At 48.0% G+C, this 27143-nt stretch overlaps 1 protein-coding gene across 2 annotated transcripts in view; it reads right to left on the minus strand.

Annotated features, from left to right (window-relative positions):
• Nucleotides 1-27143, minus strand: part of LOC138580918 (uncharacterized) — a 500340-nt gene that overhangs the window by 72391 nt on the left and 400806 nt on the right. The window contains exon 11 of one of the 2 annotated variants that reach the window (XM_069651847.1): nt 17327-17344. The exons of the other annotated variant lie outside the window; for it this stretch is intronic. Within the exon in view, the coding sequence (XP_069507948.1) occupies nt 17327-17344 (18 nt within the window). The remainder of the gene's footprint in view (nt 1-17326; nt 17345-27143) is intronic. 2 annotated transcript variants of the gene reach the window in all.

The raw sequence follows: 27143 nt of genomic DNA on the forward strand, positions 1-27143 counted from the left end.
CTTACCAGAAGTGTCACAGAGCATCCTTTATGGGAACACAAGCAATCATAGGCATGCTGTGTGGTCTAGCAGTTTGGATAAGACTGCTCGCATTGGTGGCAGGACCACAACTGAAAGGACAGCAGCCCCCGAAGAAGCAGCTCCAGACCATGTTGGCCCGTGTTAGCCTGTGGTGCCTGCAGCCGTCCACCAGCAGCGACCGACAAGGTAGGAGACCAACACCTGCTGCTCCCCAGTAAAATGTCCAAACCCATCGAAATTCAATTTAACCCCACCTGTTGTGTCCTATCACACTTAGATTCAGCCCACAGCCAAAAACTCCTAGTGTTTCAGATTGCTGCCTGCCTCTTGAGTTACCGTTACTACCACTATTGCATTTACTGTTGTTCCCCCATGTTAGGCCTTTTCTCCCTCTATCCAGGCGTCCCAAACCTAGGTGCTGCTATTGCATTCACTATTATTGCATCTACTGTTGTTCCCTCATGTTAGGTCCTTTCTCCCTCTATCCAGATGTCCCAAACCTAAGTGCTGCTATTGCACTATAGCTCAGTACACTTCCTGCCATCTTATTAATAGGTGCCTCAACCCAGACTCGACTCCTTCGGTCCTAGCCCTCTGGACGTGCAGCTACTCTCTGACCCACACATCACTCAGCTGATGATGTGCTCCTTCCCACAATCATGACCGACCTCCCCTCCCTGATGGAGAAACCTAGGTCTCTAGACAACAAAGACCGCCGCTGCACCCCCTCAACCTTGCTCCTTTTGCACCACACCCACCCGCCATAATGCACCAACCCCAGCACCTGTGCCCCATACTAGCACCCGCTTTCAAGAACCCCCCCTTCATCCCACATCGACTTGCTAACTCAGACCATTGTACTTGATCGCCGATACTCTGCCCCCCCCTCTGATTCCCTAATCACCATCCCACAACCAACTCTGAAATCAGAGGAGCACTCTGGTGCGCCAAACACTGCGCACCTCATCCCACACATTTCAGCCCAACCAGCCCACTCGCCGGCCTTCTTCCCCCAGGCATCTACAGAGAACAATCCCCTCTCCCCTCCCTTACACCCCATGCAATTTCCACCTCACAAGCCAGAGGAGCTCTCTGGCTCTCCAAACACCACGTGTTCTATGCAAATAACACAGCATCTGTGCGCTCACTCAGGAATTCACTCCCAGAGCAACCCCACCCACCCCAGCACACCCGGCCCCTACCAAAGCCCTCTTGACACCTGCACTAGCACCCACACTCATATCTAGTGCTCCATGTCACACCATCAGGGTCAACCCTCCACCAACACGCACTCCATCCATGCCCCCCACATCAGCCCCACTCATCCTCACCACCTATTCCTCTTCCACAAATGCAGCGTCGCCTTGACAGAGGTCTTACAAAGACAACCTGTTCAGGAGGAGAGGAATTCGCTGACGGGCCCATTGGTCAGCACTCACCCTCTAGAACTTGTAAGACAAGATAGCTGCACCATGTGAGGACAGGGGGTGCAGGATTTACTTACTCCGACACGACTCAATAACGAGGACTCAGTAGTTTGGCAAAGGGAAGTCTGTTTAATGATACATACATCAAACAGGGAAACAAATGGGAATCAGCTGTAGTGCAATCACCGGTCTCGCTCCGACTTCCACGAACTTCAGTTTACCAACAATTTTTATAGGCACAAATCGTCATCATTGACGTCTAATTTCTATAAAAAATCATCATGCAATATAATTGGTTAGGAAAGGTAACTTAAATAAAGGTGTTATATCTGTATATGATAATGGAGCATGTGGCTTGGATAACTCTTATCGGGTGGGCGTGTACGCCCATCCCTCTATATCACACGTGATTGGCGTCACTACAAGTACGACGTCTCATTGGCTACAGTGTCTATAGGACCCTAGATTACATGGTCCATTGTGATTGGGCAAGTTACACCCCTAAACATAAATCTCCACTTTAATTAGCAGCATGCAGAATAGACACCCCTGAGCCTGGTGTGCCAAGTTTCACCCTGCCTCCCTTCCATCAATCAGTGTTTTAGGGTGACGTGTCAATTAGTTGACTAGGGATGGCCTCGAAACTGTAGTCTCTTATCGGGAAACGTTATGGCACCCTCGGGCCCTGGATGACATCAGGCGATGGTACTTCTTCGCACCTGGCTAGTCACGTGTTAGTTCACCATGAATCTGCTTCAGTTCCTAGCTTTTAGTGCATTTAATTCTGTGTCGGCCTAGCCACCTGCATGGGCCCCCCTTATCTTGACCTTCATGAGGCAGGCTGGTATGCTCTGAAGTTGTAACGCTCACCTGGTATCCACAGGGATGTCACTCAGCCTGTTCTGACCTCTTACGACCTCGAACCCTTCCCTGGAGTCTACTCGACTGGAGACTGGGCCTGAAACACAGGATTGGTAGAGTTTAACTTCCTATTGTCTCTGTGTGCTTGAACCCCTTCTTCCCCGGGGTCCAACCTTTCCCTTTGATCCACTTTTTCTTGGAAAGTGTGCTCTCTGTCCTGCTTTCAGCGCAGGGGCGCGTTGATTGATGCAGGCTCGTTGCTGCCTAGTTACTTCACTGGCAAGAGTCCGACAGGTAAGTATAATGAGTTTTCTTAAGAGTTCTCTAACTTCGTTCCTTTCCTTCTTTAGAGGAGGGCCCGCGTCCGGGGATGCCGACCCTTTCGTATTTGTATTGAACTGAGTTCTTTTTCTGTGTCTTTTAGGTGCCACAACGTTTTCAGAGTGGATGCCGGTTATGAAGAAGAAATGCGGCGAGTAAGCGCGGTATGCAGCGCCTCTAGATGTTTCCACGCTAACCTGGAGTGTCTTTTCCCTCTTGCAGATGGATGAGAAGTTCCGGAGACAGAGTTCCCCCAGAGCGGCTTGGATTCAGGTAAGCGTTTGAAGCTCGTACAGTCTTTAAAAATAAGTGAATATTTGCTAAATGCTTACTAATGCCTTTTTCTGTTCTTTTCCCTTTTCCTTAGGAAGCGGCGTGCCGGGATGGGAATGACAGCGCCGAAGATGCCTACAGAACAGAAGGAGCGATGAATGATGGGCAGAAGCGCCTCAAGGTAAGACTGTTCCTAACGGTGTTCTTGTTCTTGCAGTAGCTGAGCGCAGAAGAAAGATGCAGGCCTACTGGAGACCGATCCGAACACGGTGAGTGTCACACTGCAGGTGCAGAAAACACAAAGCATGTTTTTCAGCCTGGGTGTGGCTTAAATAGTCTTTGGGTATCCTAGGTGTCTCTGGGCTGAACCACACCCAAAAGACTAGACTGCACATGCAGTTCTGGGAACCGAAATATGTGGGGGCATCCATCTTGTCCCCATCAATGCACTACAAGTCCAATCCCCAATGTTATCCTATGGGAGTGAGTGAGTCTGGTGCCACAAGCGCCAAGTCTGAATCCAAGTGGGTCTTTGGAGGGATGGAGAGGCCCTTAAGGGCCATGTAGGTGATTGTGGCCTGGCTCCAGCCTGACATCTTGGAGGGCTGGGGACATGAGGGGCAGGAATCATGACAGAAGTTCGAGTCTTGTGAGCTGACGCTCTCCTCCCCTTCTCCGGTTGACCTCGATTTCTTAGGCATGAGCCGCTCTTTGTTGAGTTTCGATTCCGCTCCTTCTCTTGCCTTTGGCTGGGTTTCGAAACTTGGCCTGGCAGGCCTCTGGCCGCCTGGGTACCTTTTCTGCTTTTACAAAATGGAGTTGCACTTGTATAATGTGCCTTATTGAGGTAGATATACGGTTGGCGCTAGCCGCTCTATCTTCTACTAAGCATTGCAAGCAATATCGATTTCTTAGCATCTTGCATTTCAAGCCTATTTACACACGTTTAACAGGACGGCTGCTTCCATCTGGTCTCGAAACCCTGTTTCCTGGCGTTGTAACATTGTCTCGTCTCTGTGCCTATTCCATTCAATTTCATAGTTACTCGCACTGGCGTATTATCTTCGATAGCTGCTTTTGTTCATTCTCGAATCTGTTCAGGCCCTTGTGTCATTTCCACTGGCCTTCCGTTAAGGCTTTTGGGGTCTCTTCGTGGAACGTGTGTAGGTACTCCTCATTTCGTATCAGTGGCTGGTGTGGCTGTCTGATAGGGTACCGTGCTGCCCAGGGTTGTCTGGTTATGGGTGCTTCAGCCGGTATGGATCTTCTGATGTATACTGGGCAGAGTCCCACTGCAGCTCTTTGTAGGTTCATTTGCTCTTCATACGTCACATACCTTGGCGAGCGCGTTCCTGGTACCTCGAAATGAGGGGAAGGGGTGCAGGCTGGGACCTCCTTTACAAACCGCACCCCACAAACTCTGCACAACTCTGAACCCCCACTTCTTCACCTGCGAAAACCTCTCGCCCAATCTCCCAAACCACCGTCTCCCCCACCCTCAGCTCCCTCTCGACCCCCACCCACCAACCTCCCCCTTCAAACCCTTTCCCTTCTCTCAAAGTAGCACGTCATGCCCTTTCTATAACCATCACCTCATCCTCCTTACCCTCTGACCCGCCTACCCTCTCTCACACCCCCCTGGCAGTCAGACCCAAAAAACGCAGAAAAGGTGACTAGCCCTCTCCCTCGACTCGCCATACCTCACCACTTCTTCATCGGTCCACCCTCCCATCCTTCCCCTCCCCTGCCATCAGGCCCTTCCCTCGCACCATCTTCACCCTCTTGAACTCGACCTCTCACTCAGTACTCCTAAACCCTAGCACCCGCCAGACTCAAACCCCAAACAACTTGCATGACCCCACACACCTCACATGCACCACTCTCCATCCTCCATCCTCCCTCCCCCCAAACCCTCTAACATACCTACCACTGCCCGCTTATGCTTCCCGCATCCCATCGACCTGACCCACTCACCCCTCCCCCAAAGAGTACCTACATCCCAACCCCCCACTACCACCCCTCTGTCAGTCTCAACTTGCCAGACTAATCCGACTACTCCCAACATTGCAAAGGGCACCTATGTTGACCGAACACTCCCTGCCACGAGCATTAAGAAAATCACTTCACCTCATGAAATCACATGCCTCCTTTTCAATGCCCGCTCCGTGGCGAAAAACAGACACAGCATCTTTGATCTCCTATCCTGACAGCCCTGACCTCACCTTTATCACTGAAACATGGCTCTCCGACAATTTTGCACCAGTCGCGCACAAGGCCTTCCCCCATGGCTACTCGCTTATCTCCCACAACAGTCCTTCCAGAGGTGGCGGAGTGGCAATTCTCTACAAACCGCATCACTCTCACTGAAACCCAGACATGCAATGCTAACTGTGAATCCCTTCTAGTAAAACTCTTGCTAGCATCAACACTCACTCACAGCTTCATATACAGACCCCCTGGATATGACAGACATTTTGCCAACAATCTCTGTGACTCAATAGCTACCATTCAGGTAAATCACCCAACATTCACACTACTGGGGGACTTCAATATAGGGTTTGGCGTGCCGAACAACCCTATGACCCAACCCCTGGTCGACAGTCTTGAGGCACTCAACCTCTCCTGTCATAGCACAGGTCCAACAAACTCAGGTGGTCACACCCTTGATGCGATCTTCAGTAGTTAGGACCTCGTCTCTACATCCAGTCCCAAACCACTTATCTGGACAGACCACTTTGCCTGCCATCCCTTTCTCTATCCACACACCAGCCCATCCTACCACAGCTCCCCCTACCCTCACCTTTGATCACAAATGCTGGAACAAAGTCAGGGTACTCCCCGACCTAGCCGAAACCCTGCTACTCTGTCCCCCAACTACGCCGACCTGTGGTAGACTTTTAACCATCAAATCCTTTGACTCCTGGATTAAAGAATCACTAATTCCTCTCACCCCCTGACGCCCTCAACCTCACGCAAAGGATCGTACCCCAAATGGTTCACGCCCCACCTGAAGACTTTCAAAAGTCATAACTCTTGAGAGCAAATGGTGAGCTTCTGAAACCTCTCTCAACAGATCTATGTTTGTCCGCATAACACTGAAAGTTGGACCAGAAGGTAGCGATGCGGTCGGCAAGCGGTGCCAGGGAGTGAACAGCCAGGAAGAAAGGTTAGACAGCTCGGGAACACCACAAGTAGAGAGACACAGATAGAAGAGAGGAAGGATACTAGTTGGACCTGAGAGGGTTGGTCAGTGAGAAAGGAGTTAAGCCTTACCAGGGCCTGATCAGTAATACCCAGGTTATCACAGAGGCGATGTAGGATGGCATGGTTGACCATTTCAAAGGCAGAAGAAATATTGAGGAGAATGAGGACAGAAGGAAGGTTAGAGAGTAGGTCTTCCCGGGTGTTCAGGAGCAGTTTCCGTGATTCTGGCACCTCTGAAGTCAGACTGGTGGTCGTGGAGACAGCCAACAGATTCAGTGTGATGATTAAGCTGAGAGATGGCAAGCTTTTTCAAGAGTTTGTCCAGAAAAGGAGTGATGGAGATCAGCTGATAGTTAGCCGGGGAGGAAGGATTGGCAGAGGGCTTCTTTAGAAGGGGGTGCACAAGGGAGTGCTTAAAGGGGAGGCAAAAGTTCCAGTGGCAAAGGAGTGTTTGCAGAAATGGCCAAAGGCTACAGCGAGGGTGCCAATGTGGTCTTTGATGGTTCTGGATGAGCAGGGTAGAGCCTGCCTTGGCGAGACTTTCATAGATCGGACTTGTCTAGAAACATCGTCAGGGGTGAACATTGGAAAGGTTGGAGAAAGGAGGAGGAGAGACAGCCACATACGGGCCAGGAGTGGAGGAGGAGGTAGGAGAAGAGAGAGAGGACAGGATGTCCTGAGTTTTAGTGATGAAGTGAGAAGCCGAGTCCATGCATAGGGCCTGGGAGGGAACAGGGGAGGTAGAGACTGCAGCAGGATTGGCCAGCTCCTTGCAGATTTGAAGAGTTCGGCCGAGATGTTAGATGGCGCTGAGACGCAGGATTGGATGTGAGCGGGGACAGAGAGTCTGTATTGCCTTTGGAGCAGGCAACAGGCCAGTTTGTCAGAGGATGCACCTGATGCTATCCACTTCCTTTCCGCTTCCCTGCACTTGCTTTTATGGGTGACGGGGTCAGAGTCGTACCAAGAGTTGCACTTGGATTTGGGCTTCAAGCGTATCCTCATGACGGGGGCAAGGATATAAATAGTGTTAGTGATAGAGAGAGGAAGGTTAGAAAGGGCTGTGGCAGGATGTGAGTCAGCCAAAGTTGCAGAAGGAAGAGAGAAAGTACAGACAAAAGCGTCCGCTGACACACGCTTCATGGCAGATGACCGAGAAGGTAAGTGGCAGTGCAGCGGTCGGCTTGGCCTGAGGGGTAGAGAGAGAGGTGGGAGGAAAGGAGAAAGTGATCACTCCAGGAGAGAGGAGTGGTGAGAGGGAGAGATGGGCAGGTTGCATTCAGGTGTATGCTAGGGTCTCTGAGGAGGAGACATTGAGAGGTAGAGGAAAGGAGGGAGGAGGGAGGAGGAGGAGAGGTCAGGCCACTCAGAGACAAAGAGGGCAACCTGGCCAGTTGACCTGTAGATAGTGGCCACAGTGAGGGAGAGGCCAGGAGAGATTGAGGTACAGACCAGGCATTCAAAGGAGTAGTGCTGCAAAGGGATGAAAGAAGCAGGGATACACGGGAAGATCAAGGCTACACCACGACCAGGTCGGTTGGTTCTGGTTTCCGAAAGGATCTTGTAGCCATCAGGAAGGAGAGTGTCAAAGCTTGTGACAGAGCTGGCCGTGAACCACGTCTCGGTGAGACCGAGAACATACAGATCATGTTCTTCCAGGAGACGGCAGAGGAGTGTTTGACAGCATAGCAAGAGTTAATAGTAGCAATTTGGAGAGGTTGCCCTCTTTGAATGACTTTCATGGAGGTGTACAGGTCAGAGGTACGTCCTGCGGAAGTATTGGAGGTGCCTGAAGGAGGGCAGAGTAGGAAGGTGGAGACGGCAAGGTAGCAGAGGAACAGGGTGCCAGAGGGGTAGCGGTTAAAGGTGGCAACAGGGTGGTGAGAGAAGACGCACAGGGAGCCGTAGAGGTGGCAGAGGAAAGAGGCAGCAGAGGAGCCAGAGAAGGGATAGCAGGAGAGGAAAGGAAGTTTATAAGGTGCAGGAAGCATCTATCAAATAGAAGGAGGTTGGCCTGAGGGCCTTGGACCTAGATGGTGCTATTAATGTAGACATTTATGATGGTCTTGGAGGAGTGAAAGGGGGCCAGGAGGGCCTCCCACCGGGTCCCACCATTAATGGGAGAAGAGGAAAAAAGATACAGAACCAGGACCATATGGGGGGTCCATAGGCCTGCAGAGGGAACAACAAAGAGGATGCCTCTAAGGGTCTGTCTGGAGGAAGCACTTGTGTAGGTATCAGCGATAGGGAGGCCTGGGTTGGAGACCTGGATGTCCCTTTGAACTTCTTATTGCCAGACTTACTGAGAGAGATGGGATAGTCGATAGAAAAACAGTTTGAGAAGATAGGTGAGACAGAGAGGTAGGGGCTGAGGACAAAAAGAAGGGAGGGACACAGAAGGAGGGGTAAACAGTGGACAGCAAACAACGGCCAGAAAATCAGGTGCAAAACATGGACCACAGCAACAGAAGCACAAAAAACCAATCAGAGGGGGGCGAACAAAGTCATCAACCAAAGGAACCTAGAAGTAAAGTAATGAACACAGCAGGAATGCAGGCAATGCAATGTGGGCCAAAACCTTGGGGAGACAAAACCTGAAACACAATACACAAAGTCAATCACAAAAGGTACCTAGAAGTAAAGGAATAAACCCAGCAGGAATGCAGGCAATGCAATATGAGCCAACAATCGGGGAGAAAAACAAAACGTCAAGGACACTACACACATGATCAGGGCGGGAGCTAAGAAGGGGAGGCGGTGCGTGGGGAAAGTTGGGACATAAGATACGAGGGAGAGCACGCAGCCTAAGATGCAATTCTCAATTCTCAATGGCCTAATGGACATTCTCAATTCCTTTCATTCATCTCAACGAGTAATATGGATACTTTTCAATTTGAGGATGCTTTTTCTTCAGCGCAATGACTTTTATACAAGGTTTTACTATCTTATTGTCTGCATCTCATTGCTTCGCTTTGCTTTCACTCAGAACTTTCTATTAACATGCTGCCTGCAGGCGTTGGCATTGACACAATGAAATTCAGCAACTTTCACTTGCATACCAGGTTGCTTCTTCGGATTGAATCTCACTGGTCATGCTGTTGCTTCGGTTAGCTTCTGCTTCTTACAGCTGAGGTCAGTGTCTCACCTCCTGCCCCTCAGATACTCCTGAGCTGTTACCTCTGTGCCCGGGGGAACAAGCAACTTTTTATGCTCACAAAAGGGACCAGAGCGTCTTTGGGCTCCCTTCTCTGGACTCTGGCTCCTTGGAGACACGGTTCCCTCGCCACGTTTCCTCTTGCAGCCTCACTCTGCAGTCGGTAAGCATCTCAGCGTCCCATTCTCCACCTTCTTGGCTGCTCCGGCTGGACTGTGACTCCGACTCGCCCTTCTACTCGTACAACTTGCTTTCGCTGATCACTCCTTTTATACTCCTGTGGAGTAGTAACCAGCTGCAGGTAGGCATGATCAACTTCAAGTGCCTGACTTTGCCGGACCTTGTTAAGGGGACATCTCCGTTCAGTAGGACACTAAGGGACATTACTACCCACGCGTAAAACAAAATAGAAAGAAATGCGCCGATTGTAGGTTGTAGGTGAAAGGATATAAAACAAAAGGATCGAATACAATAGTTTTGAATCAAAAGGACCGAAAAATAAAAGGTGAAATCTTTATTTTTTTCTTTTTTTGGGGTCCCCCCAAAATCCCCGTTTTTGGTGTAAAAAACACTTTTCTTTGCTATACGGAAACCAAAAGAAAAAAACATTTTAAAAAAGGCATTCAACCCTTTTTTTCGGTCCTTTTGACTCAAAACTATTGTATTCAATCCTTTTGTTTTCGATCCTTTGACTGGACACCGGTATACAGTAAATATATTTTGAATGCTTGGTATTACTGTCATGAACCATCGAACTCGCCCCTTCTGGGCTTCATGGTCCCTGTCACGTCGGGCCTTACACTCCATAATACTACCAACATGGCGGCAAGCTCAGCCCGCTGCTCGCCAGTCTTCACTCACGTTCTACGCAGCATCCTCTATAAAGAAGCCACACCCCCGCGGCCCGCACCTCTCAACGCTGCTACTAGCTGTGATCGGACTTGTGTTCCGAACTTTCTCTAGTGCTACTTGCTATCCCCTGGCCCCTGGATTCCCTTCTTTCGACTTCTTCCCTCTTTTCTACTTCCCGGAATCTCTGTGCCGCTTCCTGGAGTTTCCCGTGATCCTGGACATCGAAGCTGAACGTAATCCAGAATCCGAGGACGGCCGAGCGGGCTATTTAAGTCCCGAACCATACGAAAGAAGACTCCACCAAAGGAGGACATCAGGTAACATAGACAGATGAGAAGGGGGGAAACCTGTGACAATTACACTCAACAATTTTGACTGGGGTGCATTTGTAGGCAAACAGCCTAACGCACTTGGGCCCCTATTCCACTCGTAGCCCAAACGGAACGGCTCTCGTAATTGACTACAAGTCACCAAAGAACTATAAACCTAATCAGGGTTTAGCTAGCCAACTATGATTCTATAAAGACCACTTGCCTGAGGAACAGTTGTGTCCTGCTGGGAGCTGTTAATTATTGTCATGTAAGGGAGGAGTGCTTCAGCCGGAAAGGGTCTTGAGTACGGAGTGTTGGGGTAGTTTTCCCAGGTATGCCAGAGGTTGTCTAGGGGTCCGCCTGACTCTCAAGGGCCCAACTCCCTTCCCCAGAATAAATGGAGGACTCAGCAAACGGCAGGTTCAACCTGCAGTTTATTACAAAAAGCAACAGGGATCATACGAAACAATCAAGTGTCTCCAGTACTTTTCAGCATTCCAATGGTGTGCGTTACAGTTTGTAGCGATCTTACGTCATCCCTGGGCCCTTCCCTGAAAAACCTATCACCACAAATGATTGGGTATTGAGAGTGGTAATACCTATGGGTGCACCCTATTGAGGTAATTCTACTGGTCCTTGCATGTCAGGTGGTTGGCCTGTCCCGTCCCCAAGAAACTATCTTTTAAATTGCTCCAGAGTAATGGTTCTTGCCCCTTGCCATCTACCCCTGATTTTCTATTCTGTGATTGGTTAGAGCTGATCTCCCCAGGCCTGGGACTCGATCAGTTCTCTGTGCACCTCTTCAAGGTAATGTGAACGATTATGTGTCTGTATTGTAACTTATGGTGTACCACCTTTGCCTGTGAGAATGCGCTCCTATGTTGCTTTCCTTGTCTGGGTTTGCTGGGATTGGGTCTGTTTTCCCACCACGGGTGAATGTCCATTGTCTGGCTCGGCTGCACCACATGCTTGGAAACAAAGCCAAGCTCTTGCGCTTGCATTTGTGAGGATTTATTCCGATTCTCTGTAGCTGGTCCCTTGTTGTCTAAAGTTTAGAATGCAGTCGTATATCTCTGACCTTGGCTGTGAGCCTGCTTTGCGCTCCGTGCAGTCTGAATCAGCTCTTCTCGTCTCTTGCTCTGTAACTTGAGGCCTTCTGTAATTTTACTTAGACTTATATATAGTATATATTATATATATATTATACATATACTTATATATGATTTCTACATGCCTCTGTTATGCTAGGTAACCTATAGGTTAGTCACACATGGTTCTACCAGGCTCCATATATACTCCTGTAGTCCCATAGGGTTAATTGCTTTAAGCATCTGCAAGCTTGCTCAGGATCTCTTGTTGCTTTGCGTTTCTGCGTTCCTGCATTTGTCTAATGAGAAAAATAATGAAAGCTTTGACAGTATGTATATGTATCCGTCCTCTAGCTATAGAGCTGTGTATGCTTGTTTTTCGTGTATGCAAATGTGTGTTTGTGTGATGCAGTGCAGGAGTGTGAGTGTGCTTCATGACTAATGCTGCTATGTCGTGGTGTCACTAATGACATCAGCATTATGGCTTCTTGGTGCTTAATCGAGACTGTCTATTAGGGTATTTCCATCCTCGCTCTCCGTTGTCTCCCTATACCTGTAGAAATGTGCACTGGATTGGGTCTGTATGGTTGATTTAGGGGATATTCTTCCATGTACGTGCCAGCAAATGGTGCACTTGGATTTCGTCCATAATAAGATGGGAGGCTGCGAGCCTTCGTGGCTCGTCGTCCTGTCATGTTTCTGAGGGTGAGGAGGGGCATTCTTGGGACCCTCTCTTGAGGAGGGAGGCAGATGCATACAATGTGGCCTTGAGGGATGCAAGGATGGCAGTGAGGTCTTCCATAGTGGATGTCTTGAAAATTGTCCAGATAACTTTGATTTAGCGAGATGGGATGTGTAGCGTGCTGTCAGTTGTAACGTTGGTTTCAGCATTAGTGCAATTCTTTCAGTGGGGTAGGCGGGGCAGGACTTTACATCAAGGGTATGACGCATGCATGGGGGGAAAGCAGCACTTCTACCCAGCTGTTTCATAGTTAGCAGCACTTGGCGCTGGGGTCCCATCCAGTCCCCAGGCGGTGTTTCAGCAGAGGTGCAGAGAACCCACAACTGGCCCTCCACAAGAAGCTTTAGGAAATATGTAACCCGTACCCTGCTTCAGGTACCCCTCACCCCCACCGTCGCCTGAACCTGAAACATCACACCCAACAAGCCCTCCCCAAACCCCCAACACTATACCCAGACAAAAGCACTCAACACAAGGGTTGTGATGGAGACAAACACCTGCATCGTGCTTTATATAGAAAGAGTTAATTACAGGTGCTCCGTCTACATGACATCACAGTGACCGGATACTGCTCTGCACTACTGTCCTTGCTGTGCCGGTGAAGACATTCTTTACCTCCTCATCCAGTTTCCTGACAGCGCATAGCTGTGAGCACAGGCATCAGAGCAGGGAGGTCGGTGTCAGAACCCCAGTACGAGGTTCCAGTTGCCGGCATCTTCGCTCTGTAGTCCGTGCACAGTGATAGTGTTAACGGCAGCCTGTTTCTCCTCTCCCACGACTTATTCGCAGCAGCTGATCCATAGAAGTCTGCAAACATAATTCTGCACAGAGACAGAACTGCTGACCAACCCCGTCCCTCGCTTAAATCTCTAACTCGTAACTCCCCTCCCTCCCTTGCCACCCCTGCCCCTCTTTCCCCTTTTCTTTATTTAGCACTCGCCCATTTCAGAGCACATACTTACCTGTTGACTGTAAGCTTAATCCCACAGGCAAAGCCGTCACTTGTCGCAGTTGTCCTTTCCCCTCCTCACTTGTCCCCCCATTTTCCTGTAAATAGTGGTCTCTGATGGGTAGGAAAAAATGATGACCTTTGCTGTCGTATTTTACTACCCCATCAAATTGGCTCAGCTCTGCTTTTTTAGATTTTCTCCAGCATTGGATCTTTCATAGATTTACATACTGTGAATAAGCAGCATTACATTCTTTAGACGTCAAGAGGGCCTTAAAGTATTACTTTGACCGTACAAAAGCATTCAGGGCTACAAGACAACTTTTCATTGCATTTGGGTGTAGCTTAGGCCGCAGTGAGAAAGACCAAACCTGCGGAGATTCATAAACCTCTCAGAGTTTCATATTATTAGCACTTGTATCCCAGAACAAATGCATCCTGCAATTCTAAATGGGGGCAGAGAGCTCCCTGTGAGAAGTTATCCCCCCTGAAAGAGGGTACAAGCCTCCGACCTTCACTGGTCCAAACCCTAAGTTATAGTGCCCAGATGCCCTATCCCAATACCCCTGTGTACCGGTCAACCCGAGACCAACGGCCATATGTGCTAATTCATCACAAGGATCCCTGTCCCTGTGAGTTGTGCTGCAAGGAAAGTAACACATTTAAGCTCAGGGTGGGAAGAACTGGAACAGCGCTGACGGTCTGGGATCAAGCACAGGTTTGGAGTTATCGTGACCTCAAGAATAGCTTCTGCTCTCATGTCTGCAGTACCAGGTGCACATTGGCCCACAAATAGGAGATCTAGTGAATTCTTATAGTAATTACCAATTATGAGCTTTGTGCTTGATGGCGTATGAAGAAGAATCCAATGTGGAAGAAGAGGAGCAGGTGAAGCTGGGACCAATGGCCTAGCATCCCCAGTGGACCAGGCCGCCTATGTATATGGTCGCACCAACCAGCTACAAGGATTTCTAACCTATGTGATGTCAAAATGTGTTATCGGTAGGATTTTCTCACGGGTTGTAAAAAAGGACATTACATGCAGTCACATTTTCCTACCCCTGCACAGCCTGTCAAATGTGCCTACCCATTGAAATGTACCCCCACTTTCCTTCTACACGGTCAAAATGTGCTATTGGTTGGATTTTATGATGGGAAAAAATGACAGGTCAGGCTGTCTGATTTTCCTACCCTGTCACTTTTTCCTACCCCTGGGTGGGTTGCCCAATGCCTGCTGTTGGTAGGATTTTCTGACGGGTAGGAAAAAATGACAGGTCAGGCTGTCAGATTTTCCTTCCCCGTCACTTTTTCCTACCCCTGGGTGGGTTGCCCAATGCCTGCTGTCAGTAGGATTTTCTGACGGGTAGGAAAAAATGACAGGTCAGGGTGTCAGCTTTTCCTACCCCGTCACCTTTTCCTACCCCTGGGTGGGTTGCCCAATGCCTGCTGTCGGTAGGATTTTCTGACGGGTAGGAAAAAATTACAGGTTAGGCTGTCAGATTTTCCTACCCCGTCACTTTTTCCTACGCCTGGGTGGGTTGCCCAATGCCTGCCGTCGGGAGGATTTTCTGAAGGGTATGAAAGAATGACAGGTCAGGCTGTCAGATTTTCCTACCATGTTACTTTTTCCTATCGGTCGGATTTTCTGGCGGGTAGCAAAAAATGACATTACATCGGCCGACCTAAGGATTTCTTCTGGACATCAAGTAGCATCTTTGACTAATGGGAGGACCAATCACGTGAGTTTTCATCCAGTGAGTAGCCATCTTGATAATGGCAATTGCGTATTATCCTGAGCCATGTGACCTCTTGGGGACTCCAGCCAGCACAAGTACCACTGAAGATGTTTCAGGAGGAAGCTGGGGCAGGCCTAAGATAATTATTCAGTCTTAAAAAGGTAGGCCAAATTATTTTTTAGTCACCATGCAATAGTCTAAGTATTGCTTAGTAGCCATGATTTCTCCTGAACGATTGATTATTGCCGAGCAAATGAAAAACATTACATAGATGCTAGAAGCTAGAGCATAACAAGAATATTTGGTCGTACAGACAGACACACACACTTGGATGCACAAAAGACTGACATTTGTTAAAGATCCCACTGTTCAGTCTGGGTCACCTGAGAGGTTGCTAATTGAATTAACAGGGATTTAGGTGGTGTTAGAAATCTACATATGGAGGGGTCTCCAGCCTCTCCCTATTTTGTAATCAAAGGTAAAGGATACTTGACAATTAGTGTATCCAGCAGAGGTATCTTGCGCAGGCGCCAACCTCACGCATTGCTCCCATGCTACTATGCACATGCTTCATTTGTAAGATAGCTCAGCAGTATGAGCGCTCGCTGTTGCGATCTGAGCGTGATCTGCAGGTTGCAGGTTCGAATCCCGGCAGGGCCAACTCAGCCTTTCATCCTTCCGAGGTCGATAAATGAGTCACAATTTCATTTGGGTGATATTGTATGTAAATATGTGCTCTGTGAAGCGCTTTGGATAAAGGCGCTATATAAATAACACATCATTATCATTTGGCCTGTATGAGAGCATAATACAGAATGCAACATAACCTCTAGTGTAGCGGTCTCTAACCGTTTGCTTATACAGATGTTTTGGACTACATCTCCCAACAGCCCCAGTCAGTACAATCAATGTTGAGGGATCATGGGATACATACTCCAACACATCTGGAGATATGCAGGTTGCAGACCCCTGCAGTAATGTATGTGCTGTGTGAAGGCATGTTCACTGACTGAACTACTGTGACTGCCTGTGTTGGAAGCGTTTTCTCATAAGCACCCCATAGAGTGCAATGTAGGTTGGTTGAGGAACGATTCCCTAACAGGAAAACATTTTTTAACACAAAAAACTAAAACAACAACTTGCACTACAACTAATAAAAGGTTGCCACAGACCTATAGCAAGCTATCACTTAAAAAGAACTACTTTGCTTAAATGTAAAAACAAATGTGCCACTTTGTTGTCTTAAATCATTATGATTACTCAAATTATAATTTGTATAATTATAATTATAATTATTTTTTAATGATACTGGAATTTTAATAACCAATGAAGACTCTTTCTCTGAATGATAACATACACACTGGTTCAACATGGTTTATGGTCGTTGCATCGAATTCCTTGCATCGACGTGCATTTGCATAGAATTTTTTCCATCTAAAAGATTTGCACCAAATGCATTTTTTTCTTATTTTTTGGGGGTTTTGGGGGGGGTTCCCCCAAACACCCGTTTTTTACCCTTTATAATGCACCTAAACAAAAATTAAACCTTTACCCCCCAAAAATATGCATTTGATGGAAATTCTTTAGATGGAAACATTTCGATGGAATGGCATTAGATGCAATGATCAGAAACCGTTCAACATCCAAGAACACCTTATTGAAATGTTCAGACTCCTAAGTGCAGCCAGGTGGTAAAGTGGGCTGTGGCACTGACCCAGTGCGGAAAGTGAACACAGTGCCCCGTTCTGCCATCATGCAGAAGGTGCATGGTAGTGACACATCCTTGAGCAAAGAGGGTCAGGCAGATGTCTGGAGTTGATTCGCAAGTTACATCCTTGAGGCATAGAAATTGAGGAGCGAGCTTTAGTTGTTTAGCCTGAGGTCTAAACGTGCAGTGCCATGATACCCAAAGGATTGAGGCTTTGCCTGGAAGTCCTGATGTACACGTGGAAAGACATTCATAGACAGCTGTAAAACGAAGCGATCCAGTTTAAAAACACAAAGCGGTTTTAAAGTTGGACTGCTAAAGAGGATGATATAATATATATTCAGTTTCATGAACTTGCAAGAGAATGACCTGCTTGGGGGGCCTGCTTCGTGAAAATCATGAGCCAGCAACAGGATGAGAAATGCAAAAGGCAGAACAAATAGCTGACACGTTGTGTTTCTAGTGATGTGCGTTAAAGGGTGTGTCAATTGCCTTTCAACGCATTTCAGGGCGTTCAACGTTGATCATTAAGTTGGCTTCCAAAATCCAAAGGAGGAGGCCACACTTTTTGCTCAAGGAACCCCCAGCTCCTTGGTGCGCTGGCCCAAAAGTTAGTGTGGGGGATGGGGGGGATGGAGAGGGGGCTGGAGACAATAGGAAGGTCATTTAATTTTCTTACCAAATTTCTTGGATCCACCTTGTGAAAAGATTAAAGAGAGCAAAAGACAATATTTGAAGATGATTAGTCAGTGTATCAATACACACTACTTATAGACAGGCATATAGAAAGGATGAACCGCGCTCACACTTGAATGAACAAAGACATCAACATCATTGTAAGTTCTCTGGGCCTAGCCTGGCTTACCCTTGTTGACTAACAATAAAATAATAAGAGAACTAGCTGCTGCTAAACAGCTACACCCATCAGTGGGCACCCACCCTTTTATTCTGACGGCCACAACTTGAGTACAGGTAGAGTGGGTAGTAACAGCGCTTGGCGGGGAAAGAGGTGAAATGTCAGTGATCAACTCACCTGATGGAGAAGCACTAATCACAGAAGGTAATGTGGTTCATTACACTTCCATTGGGAGATGTGTGCGGTTTTAAAGGTCCATCGCCATACATTGCTCCCCTACATCCCCTTTGGAGCTATGGCTCTGCTGCTACCCTGCTGATGGTGAAGGCCAGTCTAGCCATCAAGGAGTTGCCCTGTACCGTACTGCCCTGTGAGTGCTATACAAAGTGGGGAAGGTCCTTCTGGCCTGTGGTGGAGTGTCTGGGTGCGTGTTGTGGGGGAGGCGATTGTTTTAGGGCCAGGTACAATTATGTGTGTGCTGCTGTAGGTATTTGGAAATGAGAAGACCAGCCTCCAACACTTTAGACCTACTGACTTTTATTTGCAGAAACAACACGCAGCACTGACGCAGGTAGTTGTGGCTGGGCTCTAACTGCGGTAGCTTCTAGCAGCAGAGCCTGTTGCATTTTAATAGTTTGCTGGAAAGCTTGCCAGTCAACCTGGGCTTGCTGGCTCTGTATCTGAAGGGCTTATTGCAGCAGTTGTTGTCCCTCCGTTAGTGACTTTATCAGCTCTTCGATCGTGTTTCTTGATCCCACCGCTGCCACCAAATGCAGGTACTTGGAAATGAGAAGACCAGCCTTCAACACTTTAGACCTACTGACTTTTATTTGCAGAAACAACAAGCTTCTTTAATCCTGGGGAAAATGGGGGACAACATGCCGTTTGCTTTTCTTTCTCAAAAGGTGAAGACAATGTTCACGAATCATTCTGTTGAGGCTAACAGTGTTCGGGAGTCTTCTCCAGGAGATGAGACTCTATTGCCTTTTATTCTCTGGAAACTGTTTTCCTAGGGATCATTCATCATCAATTCCTTAAAGTCTCATATTGTCTTATAAGCCTCCCTGTTTATTTCTCTATAGTTCTCCAGAGAGGAGGTCTCCAGCTCACACCCTCACTGGTGTTGGTTGGTACTCCAGCCTCCTTGGCCCAGCCCCTCCCCTTGTTGGGAAGGCTTCCTGGAGAACTGTTAGCACAGTCCTCTACCTCTCTGTTCATTCAGTCTTCCTCTCATTCACTCAATGCTCACCTTTGTTTCCGGATAACAGACGCCTCCAGCTGGGTCTCAAGTGCCGTTAGGGCCGTCAGCAGCAACTCTCTCACGGCTAACTTCTTCTTTGGGGATAAATGTCTTAGTAAGTCTCTATAAACGGGTTATAACAGGATGGGGCACAACGGGTGCAACTTGGACTACTGTTTCCTTATGGCTGGGCGTCAATAGGTCCACTCATAGGCCACCTCCTACTCAGGCCCCGGGCCCTCCTCCAACTCTTCTCTCTAATTCAGAAGACAAACACCAGAGACCTGTATCAGTATGACATCCTTGGAATCTTTCTTGTTCTAGAGCATTACCATTGGTCCAATTATCTGTCTCTCCCAGGTTGTAGCCTCCCTCCAGTATGACCTCATCCCCAAGGTCTCCCACGTTGTAGCCTCCCTCCATTATGACCTCATCCCCCAAGATCTGATTCGCTTCTTGATAGAGGTCTTGTCCTGGCTCTGATCTTCCTTCCTTTCCACCGCCTTGTCACAAATCTTCCCCCTTAAGCCCTTACGATCGGGAAGGGCATGCAATCTGGATAAGTAATCAGCTTGAGCCATTTTCCTGCCCGGCTGATGGATGGTGTGGAAAGAGTATGGTTGTAGCGAGAGAAACCATCTTAAGACACAGGGATTTGTATCATTATTACTGGACAGCCAAACCAAGGGAGCGTGGTCCGTAACCAGAGTAAATGTTCTTCCCAATAGATAGTACTTTAGAGTTTCTACGGCCCATTTCACTACCGGCACTCTTTTTCGATGGTTGCGTAATTCATTTCATGAGGTAAGAGCTTTCTGCTGATGAACAAGACAAGCCTTTCTTCTTCTCCCTTACTCTGGAAGAGTACCGCGCCTAATCCTGAACCAGAGGCATCTGTATGTAGGTAAAAAGGTTTCTCGAAATCCGGACACCTTAGAATGGCCTTATCCGATAGGGCACTCTTAAGGGCCACAAACGCCTCTTCGGTTTCTGTATTCCTCCATTCTCTCTTACGTGGTGTATTGGCTTTCAGAAGGTTTGTCAGGGGGCAGCGATTGTCGAGAAGTGTGGGCTGAATCGCCTGTAGTATCCTACGAAGCCCAGAAAGGCTCTGACCTGTCTAGTCGTTACAGGGAACTACAGCTTCCTGATGGCCTCTACTTTCTCTTGTTGAGGACAGATTTCTCCTCGACCGACATAGTAACCAAGGTATTTGGTATATGTGCTGGCCAAATGGGTCTTTTTGGGATTGACATGTAAGCCGGCTTCCTTTAGGGTTTGGAATATCGCCTTTAAGTGTTTTAAGTGATCCGGCCAACTTTGACTGTATACCACTATGCCGTCTAGATATGCTCCGATGTATTCTTCATGGCCCTTTATCAAATAGTTCATTAGCCTCTGGAATGTGGCTGGGGCACCATGTAGCCCGAAGGGTAACACAGTAAACTGGAACAATCCGGCCGGGGATGCGAAAGCCATTTTCTCTCGGTCAGCATAGAACAGTGGTATCTGCCAATACCCCTTTGTCAGGTCAATTGTCGACAGGTACTCTGCTTTGCCCAGCTTCTCTAACAGATCGTCAATTCTGGGCATAGGGTGTGCGTCGAATTTCAAAACTTCATTTAACCTTCTAAAATCCATACAGAAGCGAGTGCTCCCATCTGGTTTAGGGACCATTACTAATGGTGAACACCACTCACTGTGAGATGGTTCTATTACCTTCAGGCCTAGCATCTCTTCTATTTCTTTATTAACCACTTGTAGCCTGGCTTCCGGGATCCTATATGGTCTCAGCCTCACCTTTGTACCTGGGGATGTTTGTATGTGGTGACATGTCAATGATGTTCTACCTGGGACTGAAGAAAAAATCCCTGTGTAATGATTGATTAGGTCACACAGTTCTTTCTTTTAACGTAGGCCAAGGTCTGGGTTGACATTCAGGGCTTCTTTTCCTATGTGGTCTTCCGCTGAGGGTAGATATTCTGGAGCTATTTGGTCATGCTCAGTATTAATATCTGAAGTTTCCTTAACGGCGTGACACCCTAGCTTTAGTAGCTGCTTTGATGGGTTCCCTTCGGTCTTGAACGCCCCTATTGTGGCCACTGGCTCCTTCCATTCCTTTAAAAGATTAATGTGGTATGTTATAAAGGGAATTCTATTTCCAGGTTGATAGACTCGGTAAGTAACAGGGCCCAAAACTTCTTTTATCTGGTATGGACCCTTCCAAGATGCTAGCATCTTATTTTCTGTAGTAAGGAGTAGCACGAGGACTTGGTCCCCCACCTGGAAGGTACGTAACTTCGTTCTTTGGTTGTAATAACGCTCTTGTTTGACCTGAGCCTGTTGTAGATGTGACTGTGCCACCTCCTGCAATTTCTCCACTCTGGACTTCAGCTGAGCCGCATATTCGGTCAACAACACTTCCGTACTTGGCTGCTCCTCCCAACTCTCCTTTAGGATATCGAGGAGAGTCCTTACTGGTCTGCCGAATAGCAACTCGAAAGGAGCGAAGCCCATAGATGGTTGGGTGGTATTTCTCAGCGTCATCAAGATCCATGGTATTAGTCGGTCCCAATTCCTCTCTCCTGGCAGGATGGTTTTCAGCAGCATTTGCTTTATCGTCTGGTTGTATCTTTTGACGAGTCCATCCGTCTCGGGATGATATACTGCCGTCCTGATTTGCTTGATACATAGGGTGTTGTATACTTGCTTTAATATACTGGACATAAAGTCAGTGCCTCGATCCGTGATTATTTCTTAGGGGATCCCAACTCTGGCCATGAAAGGAACCAAGACGTTGCATATTTGTTGAGTATTCGCAGAACGCAAACGAAAGGCCTCCGGGTACCTGGTGGCATAATCTACTATTACTAATAAGTATTTGTGGCCCCGACTTGAAGGGTCCAGAGGTCCGACTATGTCCATCCCTATACGTTAAAAGGGTTCCAATATCAACGGCATGGTTGGGAGGGGTGCCTTTAAAAGTTTGGGATTGTTCTTCTTTTGGCACTCAGGACAACTCTGGCAAAAGCGTACCACCTGGCCATAAATCCCTGGCCAGTAGAATCTCGCCAAGATCTTCTGAGTGGTCTTCTCCGCCGCGAGGTGTCCCTCTCCCACTTGAAGATGAGCCACTTCTAATACAGTCTGATAATATTTGCTAGGGACCAGAAGTTGTCATGTGGTTGCTTTTTCTGTAGATTCCGTAAGGCGATAGTATAAGCCGTTCTCTTTCACAAAGCATGGCATTCTTCCATCCGGTTTGTCGACCACCGAGGCTCTTGCGTGTTTCAGGATTGGGTCTAGCTCTTGTGCCATGCGAAAGCTGTCCCCCTGTTCATCAATCCTCCAATCGCTGTCCCCCTGTTCATCAATCCTCCAATCTATTGCCACCGGACACATATTTTTCTCTATCCAGCCTCTTTTTTCTAGCTTCTTGGTAGACTTACTCTTCTTCAACTTAGGCTTTCCGGCGTTTAGGTCTTGGTCATAAAAGGGGCTTCTTTCAGCCAGTGGTTTTCCAATTTGTGGATAAGGCGGGGAAGATCTGGGACATCAGAGCCAATCAAAAGCGATTCAGGCAACGTTGGCATCACAGCGGCTTTTACAGCCATTTGCTCACCTGATAACTTTATCTTGATTTTCTTAAGTGGGTATATTTTAACATCCCTGTGAACACATCGAATGGGTAAATTTTCATTTGAACTTCTCACCTCTCTTACCAGTTCCGGTTGGACTGCTGTCTGTAGACTTCCAGAGTCCAAGAAGGCTCTGGTTGGCCGACCTTCCACTTCAGCCTCACAAACAAATGGATACGTGATCTAGTGACTTGGGGTTGAACTGCATGGGTCTACCTCCTTCCCCCCAGCTCTTTCAAAACTTCTGATGTCCATTGGCTCTGACTTGATTTTCTTTGGACATAACCTCGCCAAGTGCCCCCATTCTCCACATTCAAAACACTGGGGGCCGCGCAGCGGGGCGCTTGGGGTTCGGGAAGGGAAGGTTGATCCAGGAGTTTCATGGTTAGATCGGGGTCTTGACGGGTCCCAGTCTGTTCTGCGGAACATCAAATTTGGCCAGCGTAGATTTTTGGCCTGTCTAGAGCCTATGTTATTAGGGACTCCGACAGCCCTAACTTGAGGAGGATAGGAGGCCAATCTCCCCTGTCCCGCTTTCTGGTAGGCGGAAGCTATGTCCACTGCTTCGAGTAGGGTGGGTTTATGGTGTTGTCGCACCCATCTCTGCATTGGAGGAGGAAGGGCCTCCACAAATTGCTCAAGGACCACCTTCTCTGCCATCTCATGCACAGTAGCAGAAGTGGTTTGCAACCACTTGTCCCCATGTTCCTTGATTCTGTAAAACAACTGTCGGGGGGTTTCCTCGGGCAACAGGTTGGTATCTCTGAACTTGATCCTGTAGGCTTCTTCATCGTGGCCCATTCTCTCTAGGACGGCCTGTTTCATCTCAGGATATGTAGTGTCTCCTATGGGGTTAGCGGCCTGGTATGCGCTCTGCATTTCCCCCATCATAAGGGGAGCAATATAGTTCGTCCACCTCTCGACTGGCCATTGAGCGTTTCGGGCTACCCTTTCAAAGTTAACAAAAAAATGGACAGGATCTTCCCCTGGGGAGTATTTCTGCAGCACTGACACAGGTACTGGTGGCTGAGCTCTAACTGCGGTAGCTTCCAGCAGCAGAGCCTGTTGCATTTGAATAGTTTGCTGGAAAGCTTGCCAGTCAGCCTGGGCTTGCTGGCTCTGTAACTGAAGGGCTTGTTGCAGCAGTTGTTGTCCCTCCGTTAGTGACTTTATCAGCTCTTCCATCGTGTTTCTTGATCCCACCGCTGCCACCAAATGTAGGTACTTGGAAATGAGAAGACCAGCCTTCAACACTTTAGACCTACTGACTTTTATTTGCAGAAACAACAAGCTTCTATAATTTTGGGGAAAATGGGGGACAACATGCCGTTTGCTTTTCTTTCTCAAAAGGTGAAGACAATTTTCACGAATCATTCTGTTGAGGCTAACAGTGTTCGGGAGTCTTCTCCAGGAGATGAGACTCTATTGCCTTTTATTCTCTGGAAACTGTTTTCCTAGGGATCATTCATCATCAAATCCTTAAAGTCTCATATTGTCTTATAAGCCTCCCTGTTCATTTCTCTATAGTTCTCCAGAGAGGAGGTCTCCAGCTCACACCCTCACTGGTGTTGGTTGTACTCCAGCCTACTTGGCCCAGCCCCTCCCCTTGGTGGGAAGGCTTCCTGGAGAACTGTTAGCAGGGTCCTCTGCCTCTCTGTTCATGCAATCTTCCTCACATTCACTCGACGCTCACCTTTGTTTCCGGATGACAGACGCCTCCAGCTGGGTCTCAAGTGCCGTTAGGGCCATCAGCAGCAACTCTCTCATGGCTAACTTCTTCTTTGGGGATACATGTCTTAGTAAGTCTCTATAAACGGGTTATAACAGAATAGGGCACAACAGGTGCAACTTGGACTACTGTTTCCTTATGGCTGGGCGTCAATAGGTCCACTCATAGGCCACCTCCTCCTCAGGCCCCGGGCCCTCCTCCAACTCTTCTCTCTAATTCAGAAGACAAACACCAGAGACCTGTATCAGTATGACATCCTTGGAATCTTTCTTGTTCTAGAGCATTACCATTGGTCCAATTGTCTATCTCTCCCAGGTTGTAGCCTCCCTCCATTATGACCTCATCCCCCAAGGTCTTCTAGGTTGTAGCCTCCCTCCATTATGATCTCATCCCCCAAGGTCTGATTAGCTTCTTGCTAGAGTTCTTGTCCTGGCTCTGATCTTCCTTCCTTTCCACCGCCTTGTCACAGCTGCCAAGTTAGCCAACATTTTTAACGCTAATCTGAGAGCTACGTTGAAAAAAGCCTCCCACCGGTGCTGGCCATCTGCGTGCATATAGAGGGTGTTTTTAGTTTCAGACTTTGGGGTACGACAGTTTACAACTGCCTTCTGGCATCTCCAAAAGGGAGCACATATCTGAAACTAGGAAGCAGGTTCACTGGCTCCCCATTAAAGAGAGAATATTCTTCAAAGCTCTCGCCTTAACACACAAATGCGTCCACAACTAGGCACCTTTGTACTTGGCTCAAAGAGTTGCTAAACAGGTTGCTACTAGACCCACAAGAATGGCCTACTCTAATAGAATACCCGTGCCCAAAACAAACAGAGTGCGTGCAGGAGGTTACAGTTTCCCAGTTCTGGCAGCGACAGATGGAACCTACTGCCCCCTCTGGTTAGAAAGGTTGAATCACACTTAGCCTTCAGAACACTAATTAAAACCGGCTGTTCACCTAACAAGTCATTTTGCACCTCTCTCCATGAATACTGTATTCTCCAGTCTGTGCCTTTAAATGTAACCGTTTCATACTCACTGTTAGGCAGAAACCTGTGCAGTTCCCTTTGGGAACACTGCAAAAGATTTAGGACTACAGGTGTTAGCAGTAAACCCACTTGGTAGCAGTCTGTACCACCCAGATTTACCTGGTAGCTGTGGCTGAGAAGTCAGGTCAGACTTCCCTCAAGAAGAGTTAGGCAGTATGCAAAGTATACACAATAGGCACTCAGACACAATAGCACAAGCAAACACTGACCAGAGCTTTGGTATCAAAGTATATAATTATTTATTTAAAAACACACTGTTTGAAACACTCCAGCACTCTTATTGTAAAACACTCTAAGTACAGTCACTATTATGATATATACAACCCTTATTCCTTATTAGACAAGTCTTAGTTAACACCACTTATTTCCAGACAGAGGTGAGCGCTTAACTATAGATGGCACTCCAATACGTTCATGAAGAAGGGAGGGAAAAAGACAGAATATGTGAAGATAAACCACTCTAAGATTTAGGAACACTTTTAGCAAGACAGAAGAGCAAAAGTCACTGGTGAGCCAAAGTCCATAGGCCAGACCCACTCTTAGAGAGAGCAGAGCACAAATGCACCCAAGATCACACAGTTACTCTAGGCTTTTGGAGTCTTGCAGAGAGTTTGAAAAGAGTTTAGAGAGGCTCAGAAAAGTTTAGCCAGGGTGTCCCAGGCTAACCCAGCTTCGAAAGCCGGGGGCTAAATCTGCCCCGTACAGAAGGTGGCAAGGGAAGCCAGGCGGAACACGGTACCTTAAGTGGTAAGGATCCTCCAGCGGTGGCAGTTGTTCCTAGCAGTGGCTGCAAGTCTCTGCGTCGTCCAGAGGAAGAGAAGATCTCGACTTGGAGGAGAGATGAAGGTTGTTGTACTGCCAGGGAAGAAACCAGCCACAGAGTTTTCTGGTTTAACGGTATTACCCTTTATTTCGCGGTCGTGGTAAAACGTGGTATTCCGTTTGCCGGGGTGCTTGGCACAGGCAAGGCGGCCACGAGATGTGTCGGAAAGGTGAAAAGACGGTGAAACTGGTTATCCCCACCAGTCAAAGGAAGAAGACTCTCCGGCGGGAGATCTCCTCTGTCGTTGGGAAAAGTGGTGAGACGGTCCAGCAGGGCTCCACCGTTGGTGTCGTCGTGGCAGGTCGGCTCAGCTTCTCCCTCGTCGGATTCTTAGGTCCTGTGGCGACTTCTGAAGTTCCAGTCCCCAAAGCCCTGCTTTTATGCAGAAAACCCCCATTCACTCAGCCTAGCTGTCACTCAAACATGCTAAGTGGTGAGCCGGCCGGCTCACCACTTGGGTCAATCAGGACGGAGTGCGACTTGAGCTGCCTAGGCAACTCAGTCCAGGGTGCCTAAATCCCCCTCCACCCCTCCTAAGTACCCCAGACAGAGTGGCACCACTTTGCAGGGCTTCTGTGGAGAAGCCCGCCAAAAGGTGGAACAAAGGGCTCGACTTGGGATGGAGTCACAGAAGAGAACACAAACGCCATTTTAGAACCGAGTTTTGGCAAAATATACCAACCGGAGAATTAATAATAATTGAATAAACCGGCGGTATGTTCGAGGCTATCGTAATTAAATAAATAAAGATAGTAGCCTCGAACAATAGGAAAATCCCATAGAGAAATATTTGCGGTTGAATATAAAAAGTAGTATCCACTGCCACCAGCCAAAACTCGATCAGGGGGGACGGAGATGTGCCCCCTCGACTAACAGACCCCGGGGCAATCGAATTGCCCCGGCCAGTACATCCACAATATGATGGTTTGTACTGGTTCTGTTCAGAATTCAAGACTAGTAAAGTCAATGGTGACTTTACATGCCCTGGGAGACAGTAGTCAGTCCCAGGGTATGGAGTCTATACTGGGGGGTCACTATGACACCCCTGTGTTACTGCACTGAGGGTGCTGTGTAACACACATCACAAAAACACATGAAGCCCTATGGAGTAAAAGACCCCATAGCCCATTAAACACATCTAGAGTCAAAGGAATACACTCAAATCACGTA

Source organism: Ambystoma mexicanum, chromosome 3p (genome assembly GCF_040938575.1).
Source record: "Ambystoma mexicanum isolate Mex_15411 chromosome 3p, UKY_AmexF1_1, whole genome shotgun sequence".
Taxonomy (NCBI): domain Eukaryota; kingdom Metazoa; phylum Chordata; class Amphibia; order Caudata; family Ambystomatidae; genus Ambystoma; species Ambystoma mexicanum.